General features: G+C 48.7%; 1 protein-coding gene across 3 annotated transcripts in view; it reads right to left on the minus strand.

Annotated features, from left to right (window-relative positions):
* Positions 1–23,953, minus strand: part of SLC41A3 (solute carrier family 41 member 3) — a 254,232-nt gene that overhangs the window by 100,056 nt on the left and 130,223 nt on the right. For all 3 annotated transcript variants that reach the window (XM_085624417.1, XM_085624418.1, XM_085624419.1), the window contains 2 exons: positions 5,455–5,526; positions 1,297–1,441 (listed from right to left, as the gene is read on the minus strand). In XM_085624417.1, the coding sequence (XP_085480543.1) occupies positions 1,297–1,441; positions 5,455–5,526 (217 nt within the window). The remainder of the gene's footprint in view (positions 1–1,296; positions 1,442–5,454; positions 5,527–23,953) is intronic.

Raw genomic sequence — 23,953 nt, forward strand, 5'->3', positions numbered from 1 at the left:
TGGCAGAGGTATGCACCCTGTCCACGCAAGAACCGCAATCCTAGTCAGGGTAGGTTAAAAGTAACACACTCTAAATTAACCTTGCTTGGCACAGAGCAGTCAGAGTTAACTAAGATGCATTGTGTAAAGTATTTGTCCACACCACACAGTAACACAGTGAAACCACCACAAAATACTCTATACCAGTTTGGAACAATAGACTATGATTTTATAAATAAAACAAGACCTAAACCACAAAAATCCAATGTGTAGACGTCGAAATCTAATACCAGCACATGTAAAAGGTAAAAGTACATGTCCTACTTTTTAAATACACTGCACCCTGCCCATGGGCTGTTTAGGTCCTACCTTAGGGGTGACCTATATATAATAAAAAGGAAGGTTTGGGCCTGGCAAGTAGGTTAACTTGCCAGGTCGACATGGCCGTTTAAAACAGCACACCCAGCCTCTATGGTGGCAGACCTGAGACATGTTTAAAGTGCTACGAAGTGGGTGGCACAATCAGTGCTGCAGGCTGACTAGTAGAATTTGATTTCTAGGCCCTGGGCACACACAGTTCAATTTACTAAGGACTTACAAGTAAATCAACTATGCCAATTGTGGATAAACCAATGTTACCATGTTTTAAGTAAAGAGCACATGCACTTTATCAGTGGATGACAGTGGTAAAGTGTCCAGATTCCTAAAGCCAGCAAAAACAATATCAGCAAAAATACAAGGTCAGAAGGCAAAAAGTCAAGGGAAACCACACCAAGGATGCCAGGTCCAACAGTATTAATAAAACATACGCGCTCCTTACACATTTCAAATAATTTATGACAAACCTAAGAACATAATTTAAAACTATCAAAAAAGAAGCTGGAACATTAAGTCTAGTTTTGTAATTTTGTAAATTCTGAGTGGACTCTTTTTGTCTTTTCATAACTTACAGAGGAGATTGAGTCCATGACTGAAATATATCTTCACTCCCTTTTTGGTTTTTGATTGCACCTGTGTATGCCACAGGTATAAGAGCCCTGTGTTTTACTAGCGGCAGAAGAAGCATGTGCACCTAAGTAGACTGGCAAGTAGTCAGGATTTGAGGAGCTGTGTGGTGAGTAGATGAGCTTGAAAGCAGCTCTGCAGAATAGAGACTGTGCATATGTTGGTGCTGTGGGTTAGAGTCTAAGATGTGCTCCCATCATGATGAAGTGAGTGCTCAGCTCCGCTAAGAGTAGGAGAGGAGTATTCAGATAGGTGCACATTCATTAACAAATATTTAGATATAAGTCAGTGTCAGAGAGCTGCTGGTCTTACCAAGTGAAAGTGCAGCAATAAAGGCGGTGGTCACACTGCTGGCACACAGTACAGCTGCCTGGTCCAAATCCACATAGCCCTTGGATATTGCTCCCAGAATGACTGCCGCAATAGCAGCGAGGAGCCCCACAACGGTGGCCTGCACCTAAAAAGCAGGAAACAGATCCACCAATATATTGACTACAAAATGGTCAAAGTCACACAAAATAAACTGGCAGGTGCTCAAAACATTGTGTGCATTGAGTAGGTCTAGTAATTCAGGTAAAACAGTATCACATTTATCATGCTGAATGTCAAGCAATAGACTCCAAGACCTTTTTGTGGCATCAGTTATCAGAATATTATTATCTTGTGCCAGGTTGTACTACCTGTCTGTGATTACGTTTTCTAACAGATATTTATTTTTGGGATACATTCTCCTTATCCTTCCATGGAATCCCCATCGCCATGGAATTATTTATTTAAATCACTTTATGCAAGTAAATAACGTGTGAAATGAACTGGATTTAGTAAACTCAATCGTCTTCATTCTGTGGTTAGCAACGGTTAAAAAAAGCAGGATCTGTTTTACAAAACGTTTTGGCCTGAACTATTATGTGTTCATGGTGGTAAGTAAAGCAGTAGTTGGGGAACCACCTTTTCCCACAGTATTATGAAAACACATTTGTAAAGGTGGCAATGTGTGACAAGAAAATTTGTGAAGATTTATTGCATATTGCATTTTCATTTTGTCATCACAGGGATGTGTTGTGTTGTATTATTGAGCTGTTTGGTTTGTGTTCTGCATTGTTGCAGTGTGCTGGTCTCGTGTTGTACTCTAGTTGTGATGCATTGTGTTTTGACTACTTTGATGAGCTGTACCATGTTATCTTTTTGTTTTGTTTTATTTTATTGTGTTGTTGTTGTTGTTTTTTACCCTGGATGGTGGCGGTCACAGCGGGCCTAGTTATTGTATGTATCCCGCTTTTCCCTGCTTGGCACTTTGCTTTGGGTGTACACTTCCTGCGTTTGCTGGGCACAGAGTTTCCTAGTGCCAAGTGGTGAATTTCACATGGGGATGTTGGTAGTAGTAATGTTTTTCACTGAGGTGTAGGCAGTGAATTGTTGATCTTGGCTCTCCAGTAGGCACTTTGATGACTTTATACTTGGTTTTCCATTGAGAGTGGTGACACGTTTGAAGTCTACAATTGTTATCAAGGAGGTACACGTGTCCGGTCTGGGCATATGGGTAGGTCCTTGTGTTTGGTATGCATTATATGTGGATACCTAGTGGCATAATCCACCTCAACCAAGATCTATTTGTTGCCTTAAGTTGACGGGGGGTTGTCAAACGGACCAATGTCAAGGCCCACCACGACACCTACTACTGGCCCTGGCATCAATAGTGACTTTGTTTTACCTGTTGCCTTACCACTCAATAGGCAAGTAGGAAAGATTCTACATAATCTCTGAGTCTCGGAGCATCCCTGGCCAGTAGAACAAAGAGTCAAACCTATCCTGTTTATTTATGCCCAAGTGTCCTGCTACAGGCCATTTCATAGGCCACTGTTAACAGGAAACTCTTGTGCCTAGGAGATCCACTAGCCTCTTGTTACCTCCTGACTCAGGATTCACTGGCTCACTTAAAGTTGTCCAAACCCCAGCCGACATTCTTGAACTTCAGTGATGGGGCGGAAGGCCACAGATGATGGTCTAACCCTTTTCAGGATCAAAGGCAGAGAGCAACATACTCAGCAGTCTTGTGTGCACTCATGGGCTTCGGGCCAAAACAGTCAGGCATTCATCTTTGGCAGTTTGGCCGGTGTAGAAGGATGCTCATCTTCAGTCAACGCAACCCTGGAAGCCGTTGCAGGCAAATGCTTGTCTTTGGCATTTGTGACCCTGGAGGATGTAGTAGCTTCTGACAAGTGGGCACCCGAGGTGACAGTAGCAGCACTAGGCTCTTGGAGCAAATGGAGGGAAAACATGGCTGCACTGTGACAGCTTGAATACTTATTTACATAGCTCACAGCTGCAATAGGAGACCGAGGGACCCTGCAGACTTTGGGTCAGGACTGGCTTTGCTCCCTGTCAGTAGTCAGCTAGTTCCTGGAGCCCTATGCAACAGGAACAGGCTGGCCTTTTACTTTTGGACAGCCTAATCTTTCTGCAGGGCCAGGCACTATCCTTCCCTTACTGATCAAGCAGGCAGGCTTCTAGACACTTAGGCTGAGACTCAGCTTCTCCAGCAAGTTGAAGACTTTAGGTGATATCCCCTCACCTTGGGCAGACTGGTTGCCATGCAGATACCAGCCTAGTCACACAGCAGCCCTCCTGGAACGCTGGAGAGAACTTCCTTGCTTGGTAATGAAGGACTTAGAATTGAAGTGGTGGATCCCATGTGTACATATATTTTACACACAGAGGATGTGAATGCATTGTTTCAGGATTCTGAATCGATTTGAGATGCTCTTTCCAATGTCATTTCAAGGCTGCTCTCCTGACACAGCCTTTGTGGAAATTGATGGTAGCAATGGGGATGGCTTCGAGCAGAAGCATCTAAAAATATGCACACAATATAGTGAGAGTTTACTGCACCTGGCTGCAAGAACCTTACTGGAACTGTAATCATAGACACAGAAAATAGCAGGCCCTGCCTAGAAACATCATCACCCTGAACAACAGAAACTGCAATTCAACCCTGCCCCTACCATCTATCAAATGACGGAGCTCAGGAAGAACTAATCAGCAGCCTCTTACTAACAAGTATCTCCTGGAAATTCTAAAGGAAGCCCCAGCTCCATCCTCCTCACTTTAGTTTCTGCCAGAGAAATGCAGGCAATAACTTCCACTGTCTGGGAAAACTATCCTTACCCTTCATCTTGTGCCATGCTAAACCGGGGGTTTTGGCCCAACACTCAGACTCAAACAACGCATAGAGTCCTACTGGAACATATGTGTGAGACACGCACAGCAGTCACCCATGGAATGTCAGCAGATGATTCTGGGTTTCAAATAAGAGTGGAATTTTATACAAGAGGGGCAATAGTCCACACTGTTTGACACTGAAAAAAGGTTTAGTCAAACTACAAATTAAAAAAACACAGTATACTGCCATTCTGTCATCACCACTTTAAGTGATTACCCAGGCCAAGGACAAAAGTTATTTTACCAATCATTAGGACCCAATTGGTGCATCCTCCAAGTCACAGAACAGGTCCTCGAACCTGCATTGTCAGGGACAGGTAAAGGCCTCCATACCCATGCTGGATTAACATGACATCAGGGGTAAAATGCAAGTCAGAATACCGTTTCACACACAGTGAAGCTATAAGAGAAGCTGTCTAACCAATGGGCATACCAGGACAAGTACTTCTCAGACCTCTAAATCACAACCGCAAGGGACTGTTCAGAACACAGTGGAGCTGCAGTTTGGCTCTAATTATGTTGTCAGTAAGACAAATACTGTGTACGATTTTGCATTTGGCAGCATTGTCTCAGAGAACACATACATGTTTGTATCTCCGCCGTAACCCAAATATGTGTTAGAACAGCTGCATGAGGATCTGAGTTTAAGTTTACATTTTCTACTGAAACCTATGTATGTAGATTCATCATCAAACAGCAGTGGAATACAATTCTTATTTTGGGTGAGTACCTATGATTTCAATCTTTTGGTATTAATTAAACTTTTTATGAATGAAATCGTTCAAAATGCAATTGCTAACAAATCAAACAGTGATAAAGTAAAGAAGTTTAAAAAGTAAGCTGATGGGGGTAGAATTAGGTTTCGGGAAGTGTTTTTTCCAAGCAGGATCTTTTTACTAGGTGACAACCTTGCTTTAACAATAGCTCCTGCTAGGCTGAGAAGAGGCCTTGGACCTACTTCAGACACAGCTGCTCCACACCACCTCTGCCTTTAGCTTGGCCAAGCTAAAGAAGAGGAAAAGATTTCTCAAGAAACCATTTACCCCAACCCATCCCCCATCTGTGCACTGCCGGATGTATAGTTCTGAACCATAAAGCCAGAAAATGTCTCTTCCAGCTCAAGTCTGCCAATGATTTGATCAGCTCTATGTTAGACTTCTATCACAAGGCACCTATCAAACTGACATATGTTTAGTAAAACCTTAAATTAACAAATAAAAATATCTGTTAACTATGTCCAAATGTGCTTACCTGAATCAGCGCTAAGTTGCAAGTGGCCAGCTTCCACTGCGCCTTGCTATCATCCATCTGTCCCGTGTTTGCCTAGAAATATGAAAAAATACACTGAGCAAAGGAAATGAAGCATCTTCAGAGGAATTTATTCAATGCAGGATTTACTACAGTTATATCAAATTAGTCTGGAGTGAATACTAAATGGAATGATGAATGATGAGGCAGTGCACTTTTTCTGGAGAATTTAACAAACTCCATTTGTGCACAGGGTTCAACTGGTTCTTCTTTCAAAGTGTATCTTAAGGCTCTGTTGGAAACTGAATCCCATTTTGCTTGGTACCAGTATAGGTATGATCTGAAACTTGAGATTTTAAATGGTGAAACATAATGAAATTTAAATATTAAAGGAGGATGTAAACTGAATTAATATCTTTAAAATAAACAATATCATTAGCCTCAGCTATAAATTCAGTTAAGTCTCCAATGAGCCTTAGGATGTTTCTTGAAAGTGACCCTGCGAGAGCAACAGATGAAGTTCACCAGAAGTCCCAAAGTAATCCAGACTTTCTTCTGGCTATGCCCCCTTCAAAAGGTGTAATAACTCATTTCTATCTCTCATTTGCTTACTAACGAGGCCCTCATTAAAAGTATAGAAAAAAAGACATTCCCAAACAGGGTACCACTGTGCCAGACAACAAGTGTTCCAATGTTTCCAGACCTGAAATTAGTGGGTCTAACAACACCAGACCCAGTTTTATCGGGTGCAGATCTGCACATGATAAAAACCATAGCTAGAGAGAGGCAAGGGATGCAGACAGAAGTCAGGCCAGCCACCTCCCACAACTTCCAGCACCGCATGGTAGTAGCCAATGCTCCCCCAGTCCAAACCACATGCCTTTACTGCCACCAATACCTATTCCCCAACAATACCACCCCCCCCCCCCCACACATTGACATTTATTACCTGCTCAGAGCAGATGGTAAATGCCAGCACTGTCTCCAGAATTGTGGAAAACTGTGTGGTCATTCCCCATTCTGGGAACAAAAGCTTGTAATGGCTGGTTTTAGGTGCAGGGATACTGATTGGAATAGGATATTCAGGGTTCTTGGAATCCCTACACCTAAATCCGACTAACTCACCATGATGGCTTAACAGGCTAGACTCAGAGCTTATCATCATTACCTTATGCTTTTGGGATGAGCTGTGAGAAGGAGCAAATGCAGTGCTCATGCAAACCCTATCCATATACGGTCAGGATCTTTAGTTTCTGCATTTTGAAAGATGTTGAACCAGATTTAAAGGTGAGTGGTAATATCGTTAGCACCCCACAGCTCTCTAGCTAGGTTTCTGTTCTACAAATATCTGCTCTACAAATATCTACAAATATCACTGCATACATACATTGTAACAGGATTTACCCAGGTTCACTGCTGCATAGCACAAGAAACAAATCGACCTACATGTGTTTCTTGTTCTCTTAATTGGTCGTCTCTCATTAATCAGAGGGCCAAACTGGTGAATGAAAATAGCCTGTTACCAAAGGTCTCTACTCTTTTTCATTCCCTATCTTTGGGAGTAGTCAAGAAAGTGTTGGAGTCTGTCTGACTGATCGATGCCTGCACCACCAAACCTTCTGAAGATCATTGCTGAGACAAAAAGGCAGGATCGCCTGGAGCAAGTCGATGGCGCTGCACAATCTGACAATTTACTGGAGAGCCAGAGCACGGTGTGACCCATGCCCCCAAGAGTGTATCAGTTGTAAAAAGGAGTAATAGCTCAGTTGCGGTCTGTCCTGGCTGAAGGACTTTGGTCAGGAAAATGGTTTTTGACCTCTACGATGGGGACCTGGAGGTAGAGAGCTTCGGCCACCATCTGCATGACCACTACAAATGAAGCACTCTCCTCAGTGGCTGCACCTGGGATGTGTGAGAAGACTTGAATAGTGAGAGATATTAAGGCCACCGGCGTCTTGGAGGTCGTCATACCAATTCTCCTCATGGAAAATGTGGCCAATTTCGTCACTTGCATCATTTTTATTGATAAATCTGTTTATTAAGTTTGCAGGTAAAAGCACACATTGCATCATAATCAATCAGTGAGCATCGTAATATATAACCATGAGCTGAGTTTCTGTGCATAGCATATACATTCTAGCCTCATGACATTATCAGGAAAGGGAGTGACAGAGCCCTCTTGTACAACCAGCTAGTCTTTGAAGCACGATATCACCACGCATAATGCCAGGGCCGCAGATCTAGTGGAGTGCATCCGCCCACCCTCTCCTGGATCAGGTATGTGCTAATCCCGGTGCATCTCCAAACAGGTATACAAACTGTGCTAAACTCCCCGTTTAGTAACTGGGTGGCCGTTTTCTCGACAGCCTAGCAACTAAGATAACTACCAACAGCAGCTCGCAAGTTCTAGGCTAGACGGCCCCTCCCTTCTGATCCCCCGCCCCGCCATGTTCCGACTTCTCCAGTCCCCCCCACCAGGATCGGCTCTAGCACTAAGAGTCAATCCTAGGCATGCACTGTCTACACTTTAATGCCTGTCAGTCACACCAGCGCGGCAGCTCAACCAGACGAACAGCGCCTCGCCATCCAACGCAGCCTCTACAGCGCAGACCCGCTACCTCCCGGAGCCACCTCCTCAGAGTGCAGTAGCGCCCGCAGCATCTCCCCCCATTGGGGTGCGACGGGCGTCATTCTAAGCCCCAGCGTCTCTTCCTGCCGAAGCGCCACCTCCTCCGCTTTCGCCCACACCAGCAAAGAGCTACGCCATGCTCGCACATGTGGCGCAGCGTCTGCCTTCCAGCGTTTGGTGATAAGTCGCTTTGCCACTATAATCCCCAAATCAAGAAAACGAGAGGCCACCTTAACCGGGGCTGGCCGGTGAAAGAGATGTAATAAATAAGTGGGCCACTCGGGTGGAATTTCCCGGCTTGTACACCGACGGAGCTCCTCATGGACTGCCTGCCAGTACAACCGTAACGCAGGGCATCCCCACAGCATGTGGAGCAGGTCGGCGTCAACCACTGTGCAGCGGGGGCAGCAGGCATCCACGCGATGAAAATACTTGTTAATGGCAGCCGGCGTGAGGTAGGCCCTATGCAGGACAAAAAACTGTATTTGACGAAATCTCATGTTTAGAGGTATCCTCCTCGGCCCCTGCAGCACCCTCTCCCACTCTTTATCTACCATAGGTCGGCCAAGATCCCCCTCCCATCTCTCGCGTAGTGTCCCTAAGTTCGCTGCCGCGTGCATCCGCAAGGCCGCAGCAAACCATTTAATTAGATGCCCCCCTCGGCCCAAGACATGGAGGTATTGCAGCACTAAGTGCTGCTCCGGCTCTACCCGCAGGTCTCCCCAGTGACCCGCCAGCGTCTGTATCAGGGCCCGGTGTCGGAGAAACTGGCCCTGCGCCAGTCCCGTCTCTTCAGCAAGAGCCGCGAATGACCGAAGGCCCCCCTCATGGTATAGATCCTCCAATGTGTGGAGATCAACCGCGTGCCAATCCCTGAGGTCTGCAGCCCCAAGCGTGTCACGCCCGCAAGGGGAGCCCTCCAGAGGAATAGCTGGGGCATATGGGATTCTGGTCCGAGTCAGCCGGAGACATCGTCGGTAGCATTTATACGCCACCACTAGCAACAGTGGTTCGGGCTTAAGCGCGCTCGTGGTCGGGTGAAAGATTTGGAGGAGCTCCGTTACTGTCAGCGGCGGGTTCACCGCCGTCGCCGTGTCCTCTCGGCATCTATCACCTAGCGAGCGGGCCACCCATTGTAGCTGCGCTGCCAGATAATAGTGTTCAAGGCACGGCATCCCTAGTCCACCCTGGCCCACGGGAAGACACAGTTTCGGTAGCGCCACCCTGTGGCGCGCCGTTCCCCAGACGAAATCGCGGAGGGAGCGCGTGAAGGGCGTGAAGAAGGACACCGGTATATACACCGGGAGGTTGGCAAAATAGTACAACAGACGCGGCAGCACCACCATTTTAACAAACGCTATGCGGCCAGTCACCGAAAGGGCAAGCGTACTCCAGAACGCCATCTGGGCTCGGACCGCTGTCACGGCGCGCCCCAGGTTACCGTCCACTAGATCCGCTGGGCGGCGATATATCTGGACACCCAGATAGCAGAAGGTGTCCGGCTGCCATTGGACCCGCACTCCGCCAAGGCGGTAACCAGGGTCCTGGACGTCGCCTCGGAAGGCGAACAGACAGGATTTAGCGGCGTTGACTCGGAGGCCTGAGAGCTGCTCAAAGGTGTGTAGGATGCCGCCCAGCCTCGCCGGGATAGCGGACACATCCCTGACATAGACCAGTAGGTCATCCGCGTAAAGGGACACCTGGTGGGTAGCGTCTCCCAGCGGAATGCCATCCGCCAGCTCCCTACGGAGTGTCGCCGCAAACGGCTCCATTGCAAGCGCAAACAGGAGAGGCGACAACGGACACCCCTGCCTGGTACCTCGGCCGATCTGAATGGGGTCTAAGACATATGGACCCGTATGCACGCGCACCGTAGGTCCCTTGTACAGAAGAGCCGTTAGCTGTAGGAAGCCCAGCCCCAGTCCGAAGTGCGACAGCGTCGACACCAGGTATCCCCACTCCAGACAGTCAAAGGCTTTCTCTAGGTCCAGGACCAGGCAACCCGCTCTGGGCCATTGTTGAGTGCTCTCCTCCATCACTCGGAAGAACCGCCGCAGATTGAGCGAAGTGGCGTGTTTGGGCACAAAGCCATTTTGATCGCTGTGCACCATCGTGGGCACCACCGGCGCCAGTCTCTCCGCCAGTATCTTCGCCAAGATTTTATAGTCTGTGTTGAGCAGGGCGAGCGGACGATAGGACCCCAGTTGAGTGGCGTCACGCCCTGGCTTCAGCAGGGAAATCAGATAGGCTTCCTTCAGCGATGCCGGCAATGTACCCTCCTCCAGTGCCGTCAGGTAGAGGCTGTGAAGCTTCGGGATCAGGGTCTCACGGTACGTTTTGTAGTATTCCGCCGGAAGCCCGTCCGGCCCCTGCGCCTTCCCCGAAGCCAGAGCGGAGATGGCCTCCCCTATCTCGTCTACCGTGGGAGGGCACTCCAAGTCCGCCTGGTATTCCTCCGGAACCCCGGGCAATGCCCCTGCCTCCAAAAACTCATCCAGGTCGCTCGCGCTCCTCCGCCCCGTTGACCGGTACAGGGCAGCATAATGCGCCGTGAACGCCTGATGGATTTCCCACTGTGTGTGGACCAGCGCTCCATCTGAGCCCGCGATTGCACTGATTGGTAGTCGAGCCGTCTCCTGCCTGATGAGCCATGCCAAGAGTCGTCCCGCCCTGTCCGACGTAGCATGCACACGAGCTGAGTGAGCCGCGTAATTAAGGCAACGAAGCCGCTCCAAGAGGTCTGCATGGCGTGCCCGGAGGTCCAGCAAGCGGTCCGAGTCTGCGCCCCTCCCCTCACCATGCAATTCGCTCGAGAGGAGGCGAGACTCCAAGGCGGCGAGAGCACGCGCCAACTGTTTTCGGATATTCCAGGTCACGCCCAGACAGTGCCCCCTAATGCAAACTTTATGGGCATCCCATTCTGTCAGCTCACTGTCTGTGGAGCCCTCATTAAGATCGAAATACTGCACGACCGCCGTTCCCAAGGAGGCCCGAAATTCCGAGTCCTCCAGTGCCGCCGTCTGGAGGCGCCATGTCGGCACCGGGGGCCGATCGGGCTGCCACTTAAGCCCCAGGATGAGGGGGTTGTGGTCCGAATGTGTCCGACCCATATATTCCGCACAGGTCACCCACGGCAGCACCAAAGGGGTGCCCACCACTCTGTCCAACCGGACATGGAGGCCGTGCACCGCTGAATAGTAGGAATAGACGCGTTCGTCCGGGTGGACAGTCCGCCACAAATCGGTGAGAGTCCAATGCGACAGCCGCGCGGTAAGGGCTCTGGCGTTCGACCCCACCTGCGTGCCTCGAAGGGGCGGGAACGACCGGTCCATGTGGATGTCTAGCACGGAGTTAAAGTCTCCCCCCAGGAGCCAGGGGAGGCCAGCAAACGGCGCCAGTACCGATGACAGGGCGGCGAGGAAGGCCGGCTGCTCCACATTCGGCACATAGAGGGACCCCAGCAGCACCTGCTGACCATCTATTCGTCCGTGCACTAAGGTGTACCTCCCCCCGGGATCCACCAGCGCCTGCAAACAAACAAACGGGGCGCCCGCCCTCACCCATATTAGAGTGCCTCTAGCATGTGCCGAGCATGTAGTGCCATATACCTGTCCCCTCCAGCGCGCGCGCAGCCTGCCCAACTCCACAGCCGTCATGTGCGTCTCCTGCAAGAGTGCTATTGCCACTGCGTGTCGCTGCATGTATGCGTAGACTGAGTACCTCTGCGCCGGAGTGTGCATGCCCCTAACATTCCAAGTGAGTATATTGGTTGCAGCCATGCGGATGTCTTAAGGGTACGTCTGTGGAGGGGGACTAGGGGCGTCCCCCCAGGGCGGGGGGCAGCGGGGCCTCGCCTGACCATGTAGAGAGCTGCAACATAAACTTTTCAACACAACAACGCACAAACAGAGTGCCATGCGCAAGAACAAACCAAACAGGCAATCGAAACCACCAGGGCGAAACCCTCTACGGGTAATCGTCCAAACCATGAACCAATGCTCACCAAGTGTAACTAAGCCCAATTGCGGCTAGGGGGCAGGCGAGTGAGAATCCCTACGCGCGGGTGCACCTCTACAACGGTGCCTGTGTAGAAGTCAAGCCATGGGACCCCCAACCTGAAAGCGCTCCATCGAACCGGGAGAAGTGAGTCCCCCCTCCCCATCCCCCCCTCCCCCCCCTTAACAACCAGCTAGGACGGGTGGGCCCTACCGCAGACGGCCACCCCACTGAGGCGAGGCAGGAGCCCGGGACCCACCCCAGTTCACCTGTCCCATCAGTCCCCAGAGTTCCAGCAACATGTCCCCCTCACCTGCCTCTCACCCCTCTGATCACTGTTCGGGTGGGAACCGCAAGGTGTCCATCTGCGAGGTGCAAGACCCATCTTCGGGGAGCACCCCTGATAGTGACCCCCGGCGTTCCTCGTGATCTCATATCACATCACAAGATCGGCTGTCTGCGGGGTGACCAGCGGCAACAGCTGATCGTCTGAGACTATAGTAGACGGGGATGACGAGCCGCTGGTCAACACATCCCCCGGTCCGGGGCAGTCTCTCCATTCCCGCCGTCCGGCGACCCGAGGGTGGCCACCGCTGCCAGCACATCCTGGCGTTCCTGCCTGCTCCTCTCCGGGCTAGGAGCCACTCCCAGGTTTCGCCCGTCTGCGCGCCGCGGCCTCCTCCCTCTGCGCTGGCGGAATCTTCTACCACGTGGTGCGGCGGCCTCCGGGCTCCGAGGCCGTCGGCCGTCACAGCGCCCCGTGTCCTCCAGCCAGTCCCAGACCTCGGATGGCGTGTCAAAGAAGCGGGCTCCATCCGCGGTGATCACCCGCAAGCGGGAGGGGAACAGGAGGGCATATGAGATGTCCAGCTCACGCAGGCGGCGCTTCACCGCCAGATAGTTGCTGCGGCGCTTCTGCACCAACGCGGTGTAATCCGGGAAAAAATTTACCTGTCCGCCCCCAACAGTGACGCTGCCTATCTTCCTTGTCTCGCGGAGCACCACATCCCGGTCCCGGTAGTTAAGGAGCTTGAACAGGAAGGGCCGTGGTCGAGACCCCGGGTTGGGCCTCTGCGCGGGAATCCTGTGTGCGCGCTCCACCACAAAGTGCGGAGAGAGCTTCTCAGGTCCGACCAGACTGCGCAGCCACTCCTCCACATAGTGCTCCGGCCGCCTCCCCTCCTCGCCTTCCGGCAGGCCAACCACTCGCACATTGTTGCGCCGAGAGCGCCCTTCTGCATCATCCACGCGGTCTTCCAAGGTATGAACCCGGTCAATGAGGTCCTGAAGGGCCGCTGTGTGCGTGGAGACCACCGGCCGCACCTCTTGGAGAGTTTGCTCTTGCTGCGACACCTTGTCCGCCAATTTGTGGTGGTCCGCATGGAGCAGCGTAAAGTCAACCGCGACTTTATCAATGCGGGCTTCCAACGATGACCGCGTCTGCTCAAGAGAGGAGCCGATCCGCTCCACCGCGGCCAGCACCGAATCCAGCTTTGCGGCCAACATCTCAGTGCGCGGGGCTGCGTCCGCCGTTCCAGGTGCCGCGACGGGGCCCGGCCCGGCCACCGACGTCCGGCCGTCTCTCTGGGCATTGCGCAGCCGGCCCATGACCAATTGTTGTGCAGTGGGCATCCGCCCTCAGCCCGGTCGACCGGTAGGCAGGACTAGTCCCGTTCCAGCGAGCCTCTCCGCCTCTGAAGCAGTCGCCGCAGCAGGGCCCCACCACTCACACGCGGCCACCGAGCCGAAGAAGGATGGAGGAGAAGGGGCCCGCGACACACCTCTCAGCTTTCCATGGGCACGGGATCGCCGCGGCCTCCAGAGACCGCCCGCCAGGCTCCTGCACGGTCTTCTTCCGGCCCCCTCACTGCGCCCGGTGTTGCTCGCCCAGCGCCTCGACTCAGTCAGCACCACTCCGCTCCGCAGGTCAGTCCCCAGGCACGGTTCAGCAAGGTCCACCGCAGGTGCGGCTCCACTGCGTGGGGGGGCCCCGCAAAGTGACCACTGGCCGCCGGTCACACATCACCCTCAAGCGCCCCGGGCCCTCCTCTACAGGTCTCACGGGGGGGTCGAGTCTCCCAGGCCGTCAGCCCCACCGGGGCCGCGCCGCACTCCGCGTCCGCCGCCTCCTCCAAGGGCCAGTAACGCACGTGCTGCGCCAAAGGGCACGTGTCTTCTCCCTTCGTCCCCAGGCAAACGGGCATCGGGGGGCCACCGAACCCCAACAGGCCAAACTCCAGGGGCGTCGCAGCCCAGCAACGCGCAGCCCGAGAGCCTCCCGCCCGGGGGCCGGCTGCCTGTAGTCTCTGTGCCCCGGTCTTCCAGGCTCCCCGCTGACCAGTCCGCCACCAATGCCCCCCGCAGGTACTCACGGGGTGGGCCGCCGGTGCAGAGACGATGTCCCTCTGAGGTCCGACCTCCGATGCAACTTCCGGCCCCCAGTTCCGCCGCTCCAGCAGCTGTGGCCCAGTGATCCCGCAGCAAGCCGCGGCGCCCAGCAATGCACGCAGCCGGACACGGAGCTCCAGCTCCTCCCTCGGCTGCCGGCTACACCTTCCAGACGGTCCCAGGCCGCCGCCCGATGTCCGTGCTCTCCGCTCAGCCCCTCTATGCCGCGGCGGGTGAATGCGCTACCTCCGCCTTAACTCCCGACAGCTGAAGGGGGTCCCGTGCAGGATACTCGCCAGGATTAGGGCACCGATGCGCCGGAGCTCTACAGACTAGCGGCCATCTTGGTCGCGCGCCAAGCCACACCCCTCTTCGTCACTTGCATCATAATTATTGTCGGAATCGGTACCAAACAAGGCATGTAAGGAATGTGATCAGCCTTGTGGAGGCAGCGCGTCAAGCAGTACAGGCTGAGGACAAACAGACATCTGTCTCGCTTCGAGGTCGTAAAGGCACTGACTTGGAGTCGGAGACCGCAATGGGCACCCCCTTCTTCGCCATCAATGGAGTTGGCATGTCGATGTTCCCGGAACCGGACAGGGCTATGGAGGTGGAGTTGGCATGGGCGCCAGAAGTGCCCCTGTGATGGATACCGAGGGTCCACCTGATGCTGAGGGCAAACCCACTGGTGGTAACACAGATGAAGTGCCATGCAGCTCCTTGGGGACCACAGGTGCACCAGGGGGAGTTGTAGGGATCTGAAGAGTCAGAGCATGGCCTTGCATGACTGTTTGACCTCCCTCAGTATCATAGAAGGCCTTAGAAACTCGGGTTGTGCCGGAACAGTTGCAGGATGGGCTCTAATGTGGACAGACTTCGGGAGGGAGATCAAGAGGCATGACAATGCCCTCCGACCTTCTCATGAGTAGAAGAGTGGGGGGTCTAGTTCCGTTTAGATATCTTGTGTTTTTTCTTTGACTTACCTGATGATTTGGAGCGTGAAGACTATAGACCCCAGGATCGACTTCTCTGGCTCCTAGACTTGGAACAGGACCGAGAAACACCCTTGGAGCGGCACAACAAGGAATCTTCTGATCTTTGGCGATATAGCGCTTGGCCTCATGGTACAGAATGGCCTTGGGGTTCATCGACATGCAGTCACTGCAAGCGTGACGTAACCTCAGGCACCACAGGCAAACCTGATGGGGATCTACCACTAGCGTTATTCGTGTCCTTTCAAAGTGTTAAATCCAGGAGTTTTAGGAAGAGACATTTCCTTTCACACATTTGGTAATTTCTGAGGTAAAGGTGTCTACTGAAGAGACCATAGGTTGCTCCAGATCGGCGTCTGGTGCCGTGAGAAGAAAGAACACGGGAATGGCATCTATATATGCTCCGCATGCCATTTCCAGAGCAGAACAGCGTCAGTACGACGCCGCAAGGTACCACCTACCGGCATGCAGGGGAACTGCTGAAAAGTTTTGGGTTTCAGTCTGAAGCCTGGGGGAATAATCAACAGTTGAGGAACGTACAGGTAGAAGTCTCTATCAGAATTTAACAACCCTGGCTGGGAACCTATGGCCAGTCTATAGATTACCAAGCATACTCTGTGCACCATTTTATTTCCCATAACTGTAGCTTTCACAAACAAAAATCACAAAGAGTTGTCAATAAAAAAGGGTCATATACGATAGATATCATAAAGATAATGCTTCCTTAACTTAAGCTAAGTGCAGATATATTTTCAACCCTGTTTAAAACATGTTACTGTACCAAGGTCTGACTTAATCTAGCACTATTCCTGGCTTACTTCAGAAGTGTAGGAGTAAGTCAGGAGTTCTACAAGAGTAAGTCACAGCATCATCTTTCTGCATCAGGCCCAAAATGTTTGCATTTCTAAAATGCATAATCAAACCTGATAGCTCTATGTTAATCCTTGATGAGTTAGAGAGATGAGACATATTGCAGATGTTATTGGCAGAAAGATTTAATGTCATTACTCATGTGAAGGCATTTCATACTGATGACATCTTTTGTTGCATTACTATTGGTAAGCCTGCCCGATGTGCTGGGATACACAGAATCTGGGAGTACTGTAAATACCACTCTTTAATCATTGACCAGATCACCTGAATCCATCATTCCCATTGGCTGCAGTGCCAATTTAGATGCTCCTGGTCAACAGCTGTGCTGTACACAAGACACCTCATGTTACCCTCCCTTAAGGTCTTCTTAAACCAAAAAAACACATCATGACCTGTGACTGACAATCCCAAACAGCTGAGGGCTACAACTGGTGGAACCAATTGCTGTGAATCCGACTGAATGTAATCCAAGACATTTCAAGAATCACCTTTCAGGCATATGTCGACTTCTAAACATGTCCGCCAACTTCTTTTCTCAGAAGCTGTGACCAATAGATTGCAATCCAAATCCTCCACGGCAGACATTGCAGCCACCTCTGATATACCGATACGACCCTAGGCACGCTCATGAAGGAAATGTTAGACATTAAGCTTTTAGTTGGTGCTATGACCACTGCAGTTGCAAAAATGATCATGGAAGTACAATCCCTGAGAGGGCACCTTACCACATTTCGGAACCAACTCACAATGAGAAAATGCATCCTTTCCGAAGTAGAAAAATGCTTAGACTACCAACAGGACTGGAGCCAAGAATTATGGAGATTACACAAAAAGACTATGGATCTGGAAGATTGCAAGAGCAGAGACTGTTTGTATCTCAGGGCTACTGGTACACATCAAAAGGGTAGATATGAAAGCTTTTGTGGGAACCCTAATTCCAACCCTGTTGAACTTCACATTTGAACCTCTCTTGCAGCTCTCCTTTCAGAGGGCAAATAGAGAAAGGGAGGGGCACTTAGAGTGTTTGCTGCAATGGTGCGGTCCTTTCGAGAGCTAGGTGTGGGTAGCGTGTGCAGAGTACAGAATGAATGTAAAGAGACTATTAGGTAACTTTATTAGATGTCCTCTAAAGGTAGATTAAAACTAAGAGGGGATTGAGTACCTTCAACCCAGTCAACAGAAGAGGGTCAGCATGTTTCTGCCCATCTCGTGACCCTCTGAGGAAGTTCTGGGCATTCATCAGGGCCAATCTATAAGTAGTCACTCTGCTAAGTAAAAAAAAAAGGAATGAAAAAATACATTCTTTACTTATTTTCTGATGTCACAGACAATGGCCCACAGTTGTGTGGTGTGGGTCCACCATCGTCGCCACCCGCAAAATGTTGAGTGTCAGGCCTCAAGTGAAGTCTTTGCTGACAGACATAAACTGGGCTCTGTCAGTCCGCTGTTCTACTACATGCTGTCATCAAGGCGACCAGATGTGTCACAGCTAGGTTAATGGCTCCCATTGTTGCTTATAGCTTTCGTTTGTCACCACATCTGGCTGATTTCCTAGAGTCCTACCTGCACGAGCTGTCAAATATGTGCTCAAGTTCTTCTTGTGGAAGAAATGAACTGTATGTGTCAGGACTGTCACAAGACATAGGATTAGTGCATTATTTGGTTGACTTACACATCGCAGCGAGGCCAATATCAGGTACAGCCTTTGAAGAGGGTGGTCTTATTGCAGATGGATTAACATATGTGGATTTGTTTGCATTTGCAATTTAAAAGTTTACAATATGGCCGAGCATAACGTCCAGAATATTTGTAAGTCTACGAGGATTAGATGAAGATTCAGCTTTATTACCTGCAAAGGATCAGCGAAGGGAGCCATTCAGTAAAATAAGGTGGTCAAAGGAAACCCTGCCTGGGTGAACCTCCTCCAATGTAGGTGTTGGTGGTGAAAAGAAGGTGAGAATCCACTGTTCACTTACACTGCTTGAGTCCGGAGCAATAGCTGAAGTGTCATTCGTAAGCATTTCCTTGTATAGGGAGCTCCTTTTTCAGAGGCATGAAAAAGAAGCATGTACACTTACATGTGACACTAATAGGCTTATTTTGGATCATACATGCACAAAAGCCACAGAGGACATCAAGACCAGTGTTGGGTTGACCTGAAGCACCCATCACAGATGTGGCACATCATCCTGGTGACCAGAGTGTTAGAAAATGGCAAGGGGTGTACTGAGAGGTAATTAATTGTGGTTATAACATTCTGTGATGCCACAACAGAAGGTATGTCACAAGACACAGGAAGCGCATCATTAAGTGGCATATCCAGATTAGTGTATGGTTAATTTTTTCCTATGAACATGGCATTTCCAGATAAGTGCATGGTTTACTTTTTTCTAGTCAGCATCTTTCATTTGCATATTTTTTCACAATCTGCATAATGGTTGTTTTTCTGTTTCTTAATTACTAAGTAAATAGGTTTTGCCTATTAGTCCTGGGCTTACAAAATATATTTCGTGCCCATCTGAAATGCTCAAACAGCTTAAACAAGTGTGATTATTGGATGTGATTGAGTTTTTGGTGCAAAAGAGTCAGGTTCTCATTTAGAGTATGTCGGCCATTCATGGAAATTACATTATCTGGTAATAGCATTACTCCTAATAACCGTGGAACTACAGCAAATTAGGAAATAAATAGAGGAAAACACACAGAAACAGTGTGTCCACACGTGTTTCCACATTTATTAGTGGGGAATTTGCATATTTGTGCTGGGACTAATGGGTACAGGAACCCTATGCACAGAAGTGGTATTACCATATTTTTAAGTGATTATAGCTAATTTCTCCAAGTACAATTGTCATGCTAAATACAGGGACATGGCTAACAAGAAATGGTTTGCTAACCACTGCATAAAGCCACTTTAACGATGAATGATGAAGAATTTAGGATCTGTGTTTCAGAGTCACAGGTGAGTAGCAGCGGTGAAGGAGAAGCCAACACTTGTACTGGATACACAGAATGAATAGTAATTCCACATGTGCCGGCTGTTCATTCAACATAAATTGACACTTTTGCCAGAGCATATACTTTTTTTCAGTATTGAGATGTTGATGCGCCCACTGGTCCTCTTGCCCTTGATCGTTGAGAGATTTGTCTGTGGCATGGTCATTTTCTGAAATAGGTATATTAAATGTGTGCTCTCAAAACCATAGAAGAAGTTGCACTACCTGTGAGAAAAGTGAATTCCCTGGGGCCAGATCCAGATTCTTGGGGATAGGCTAAATCCTCATTGAACCCAAAACCAAGATGCACAACCACAAAGCCTTACCAGGGTTGGGTATTTAACATAACAGGATTTCCAGTCATGCTACCAAGCACTATCTGGTGGAGCAACGAATGAATGTCTAAATCTGGAGATATGGCTCTACCTGGCATGAACACCGCTGTACAAGATTTGTCTATAGACAAGGATTATAATAAATGCCACCCCAGGCCTTAGAAATCTTAAGTGATCAACCATCTCCTGCATCCGTATGTGTTAAGAATGAATATTCAGCAAAAGATTTCTTTCACTTATTTGCAGGAAAGAGTCGGGAGCCCTCCCCCCACATGTTCATTCATTAGCCGGTCCTGAGTATGTTTTCCTAATTGCCCCATCTTGCACCAACAAACAGTTGTTTGTGTTTGTTGGAACCCTGTCATTGCCCCTCTTTTTCTCAGAGTACAGTGAAGATGATAAAAACATAAATAAGGAACATTGTGTCATGGTGTCAATCAGCATTGAAGGGCATTCATATTGGCAAAGAGCTAATAGTCTATATCATCATATGCTATAAAGTACAAAAGATGACAATATGGAAAATATGAAAAATAGAAAGATTCCAACTTGGCCTTCACAATTAATTTTTCAAAAGGTTTTTAACTAGCTAGACGCTTACAAGACTCATGGTCACTGTCGCCTCACTCGGGACCCAATTCTCAAAAAGCGTAAATAAGTCTTTGCATCATATGCTTACAACTTGGAGTTACCTTGATTTGCTAATTTTATGAGAGTCACCAGAATCCAAACGGTACGCCCTGATTTCTATGACAGGTACTCCTGCCTCTAATGGAACTTGCAGGATTGTTTACACAGCAGACAATATGATCAGTTACAATTAGTGTAAATATGACATTGCACTTTTTCCCATTCTTTCTCAACATGCATATTTTCACAACCAGAGAATTATCTTTGCTTGTCTTCCCTCAAAATGGAGGAGAATTTGGGGGTCCTTTGTCTCTCAACTGATCACTTACTCCAGTTTCTACTGTTAACGTTAGCTGTGCAATGAAGGGGGAAAACACCACTGGAATGTTTTTGAAAATCGACAGAATTACCACTTGGTGAGGGTTGCCACGATTCTCAGTGGGCAACTCCACTCCTCACCGGGAAACTCCCCTTAACCCTCCATTTAACTAGGCTGACATCCCCAGCCACCAGGTGTACGTTCTGAAGTTTCAAGGCAATCTACACCAGATGCAGTGAGAAGATTTTTGATCCCTTAAATAAACATTTCCCCAATGAGTATGGCCGAACTGCTTCTAATTATTTAGAAACAGGCTTTAGCAAGAAACAAGTAATAGAAATGTGCAGGCATACAATGTTTAGACTAACAGACGATAGACTTTATAACTACAATTAATCTAATGACTAGAGAGACTTCCAATATTATTATAACAATAATTGTTTAATCTTTTTATGTACAGTGTTTAAAAATATAGTTATCAACATCATAGTACATTATTTATATGAACAATGTCCTAGACAATGATCAATTCATGAGATGATAAATACATCTGATAAGTTAGTTATCGGTCATATAATCTTATTCAATGTACTAATCATGGGTACATCTGACTGAAAACAAAAGACATTGACTCATTGAACCATGATACAATATCAATTTAGCTCATAATATGAATGGTTCAGATTTTATAGAGTGGACGGTGTAATGACACTACGCGCGTTTCGGCAGGAATGCCTTCATTAGGAAGCCCTCACATTCTTCACTAAAATTGCCAAAACATAGCCATGAGGCTTTAATGGAATGGAAGGCCACTGGAGATAAGGGCCTTATTCTGACATCTGGTCCTTGAAGGTACACCAATGGGCGGAAGTCAAAGATCTCAATATCCCATCTCTATTGCATTGGACTTCAGAGAGATATCAGTGAGGATAATCGGAACTTGGGCACTGGCCGCCGGTACTGGCTTAATGTCGTAATGGTAAGTGCATGCAAATAAAGGGAAAGTATCCCTAGGTTTGCCCGGGCAGCCGACTGCGAAGAGGGAGACTGCACGCTGTCTGTTTATAGCGAATTGTGATGTCAACGTCTCCCCTCTTGTACGCGTGTTCTCAGTGTCAGTTCAATGGCAATCTACACCAGATGCAGTGAGAACATTTTGGATCCCTTAAGTAAACATTTGCCCAATGAGTGTGGCTGAACTGCTTCTACAAACTGCAATTTTATTTGTCTTCCACTCAATACTCTGTGGGCATATGGCACATTAACCATTGTTTGATTTAAATGAGTTGCAATCGCCAATAAGCACTGCTTAATCAGGACTTCATGCAACTACACGGGCTCCTTGGTTCCCTCTTTCTCACACATGCTGATATTCTGCGCTATGTCCACATGCAATAGTCACCATCGGGCACCAGCAGATACCTGGTCAAATGGCTCTAAAAGGGGTTGCGCACCCATTTAACAAAACTCACTGACCCCGTTGAGAACCCAATAGCATACGGACCATAACCGTGCTTTTCATGACAAGAAATTGAGTTTTCTTATAGAATACCCCAGCATGATACCCCTGAATACACGTTTTAAATGCATCCAGTTCTCGTTATTACATAGGGCATCCTTTGGGTGGGGGATTTTAACTGCACAATTTGTAAACATAGTTCCCATTGTGAGTGCGGGCTGATAGATACTGAGGGCCAACCCCAGCCCCATTTTGTTCATTCGCACCAGGGTGAAGCCCTAAACTCTACTCTTATTGGGAATGATCTAGATTTATGAATAGTTTGGTTAGTGATCCTTCATCGCAGTGCCCCACATATACTGGCTGTGGCCGGGCCAGTTTCATTGATTTTATGTTGATATCCAGGAATTTTATTACACTTGTTCATGATTTTATGGTGTAACCCAATTGTGCGAGCGACCATAACCCCTTACCAACTCCCTTAATGTAAAGATTCAGGCGAGAGAGGACGATGAAGGCCTGATTCACTACCATTCATACAAGGGCGTTAGAATAAATTGGGGCAAGATCAACCCACCAAAGTTTGAGGAAGATACCATCAGAGGAAATTATCACTCAATAATGGGATGTTTGTGGTCACACTCTTCCCCAGGGAATGTTGTACGGGTGTTTGGCTCACCGTGCTCTGATGTAGCTAAACGACAGACCAGGAGCGTTCTGTACAGTGAACCTCAGGAGGCCCGATGGTTTAACGCCAAATGTACTAGATACCATAAAGAAATTAAAAAGGGCACTTCATGCTACTCCACGCAATAGTGATTTAGTCAAAGCTGCAACGTATAAATATAAACTTGTGATTGAGGAAAGAAAAGCTAAAAGGAGAAGTTCAGCATGGGAAGATCTTGGGAAAGCCGTAGCCTTAAAAAATACAAGAAAATTTTAGGAAGTTATGAACCGCCAGTTTTTTACTGAAGAAGTGAGGCAGATGAACTCACTCATTTTGTCAGATGCTTGGGTACCTCATTTTACTGGTATTTTTACCCGCTAGGCAAGAGGGTAGAAAGTTTTACAAGGGATCTGCCCGTAGACCTTTCTGCAGCCACCCAACATAGTCTATCCATCAAGCTATCCGAGGTTGAGGGGGCGTAAGCACAGGGGATCCGCCTGAAAGTGCCAGGTCCAGATGGGGTGCCCCTTGACTTTTTTAAATGCAATCCTAAATTGTGGACACCACTGATAATGAATGTTTTCAACAACCAGTTCAGAACCTGACATTGTGCAAGCACTCCCCCCCCCCCCCCCGGTTAGTGCTCCAAAGATGCGATCGCCCCACAGGCAGAGGCGATGGGATAGCCATAGTACATAAGGAACAACTTACCTGCCGTCTCCTAGGCAATCCTCTTGAAGATTGCGAGAATGCACACTTTTCTATCGAATTTTCACCGCTCCTCGCGTTCACAGGTATCCTGGTCTATCGTCCCCCAGGGCTAATAGGGGCATTTAACAAATCTCTTCTTGAGACAACCATAAATTTAGCTAGTACAGCGGGTAATTTTACGATTCTTGGTGACTTCAACCTCCACTTTGAGGACCCGCTAGCTTTTAATGCGTGCGATCTAACCAGGGAGCTCGCTTCACTCCAAATCACTCAAAAAGTGAGCCAAAAAACTCATGTCAAAGGACACCTCCTGGACCAGGCATTCTCTAGTCTTTTCGAGCTTAAGGGAGCTTTCCCTACTCCACTACCGTGGACTGACCATTTTCTGATAAGCCTTCTTTGGTCTCCACAGACCATCAGTCCCACGATACAAACCTCATGGACCTTTGGTCGCCCGTGGAATAAGCTCTCCCTAGCCAAATGGTTACTTGAGCTGGAAAAGACCAA

The sequence above is a fragment of the Triturus cristatus genome, chromosome 9 (assembly GCF_964204655.1).
Source record: "Triturus cristatus chromosome 9, aTriCri1.1, whole genome shotgun sequence".
Classification (NCBI taxonomy): Eukaryota; Metazoa; Chordata; class Amphibia; order Caudata; family Salamandridae; genus Triturus; species Triturus cristatus.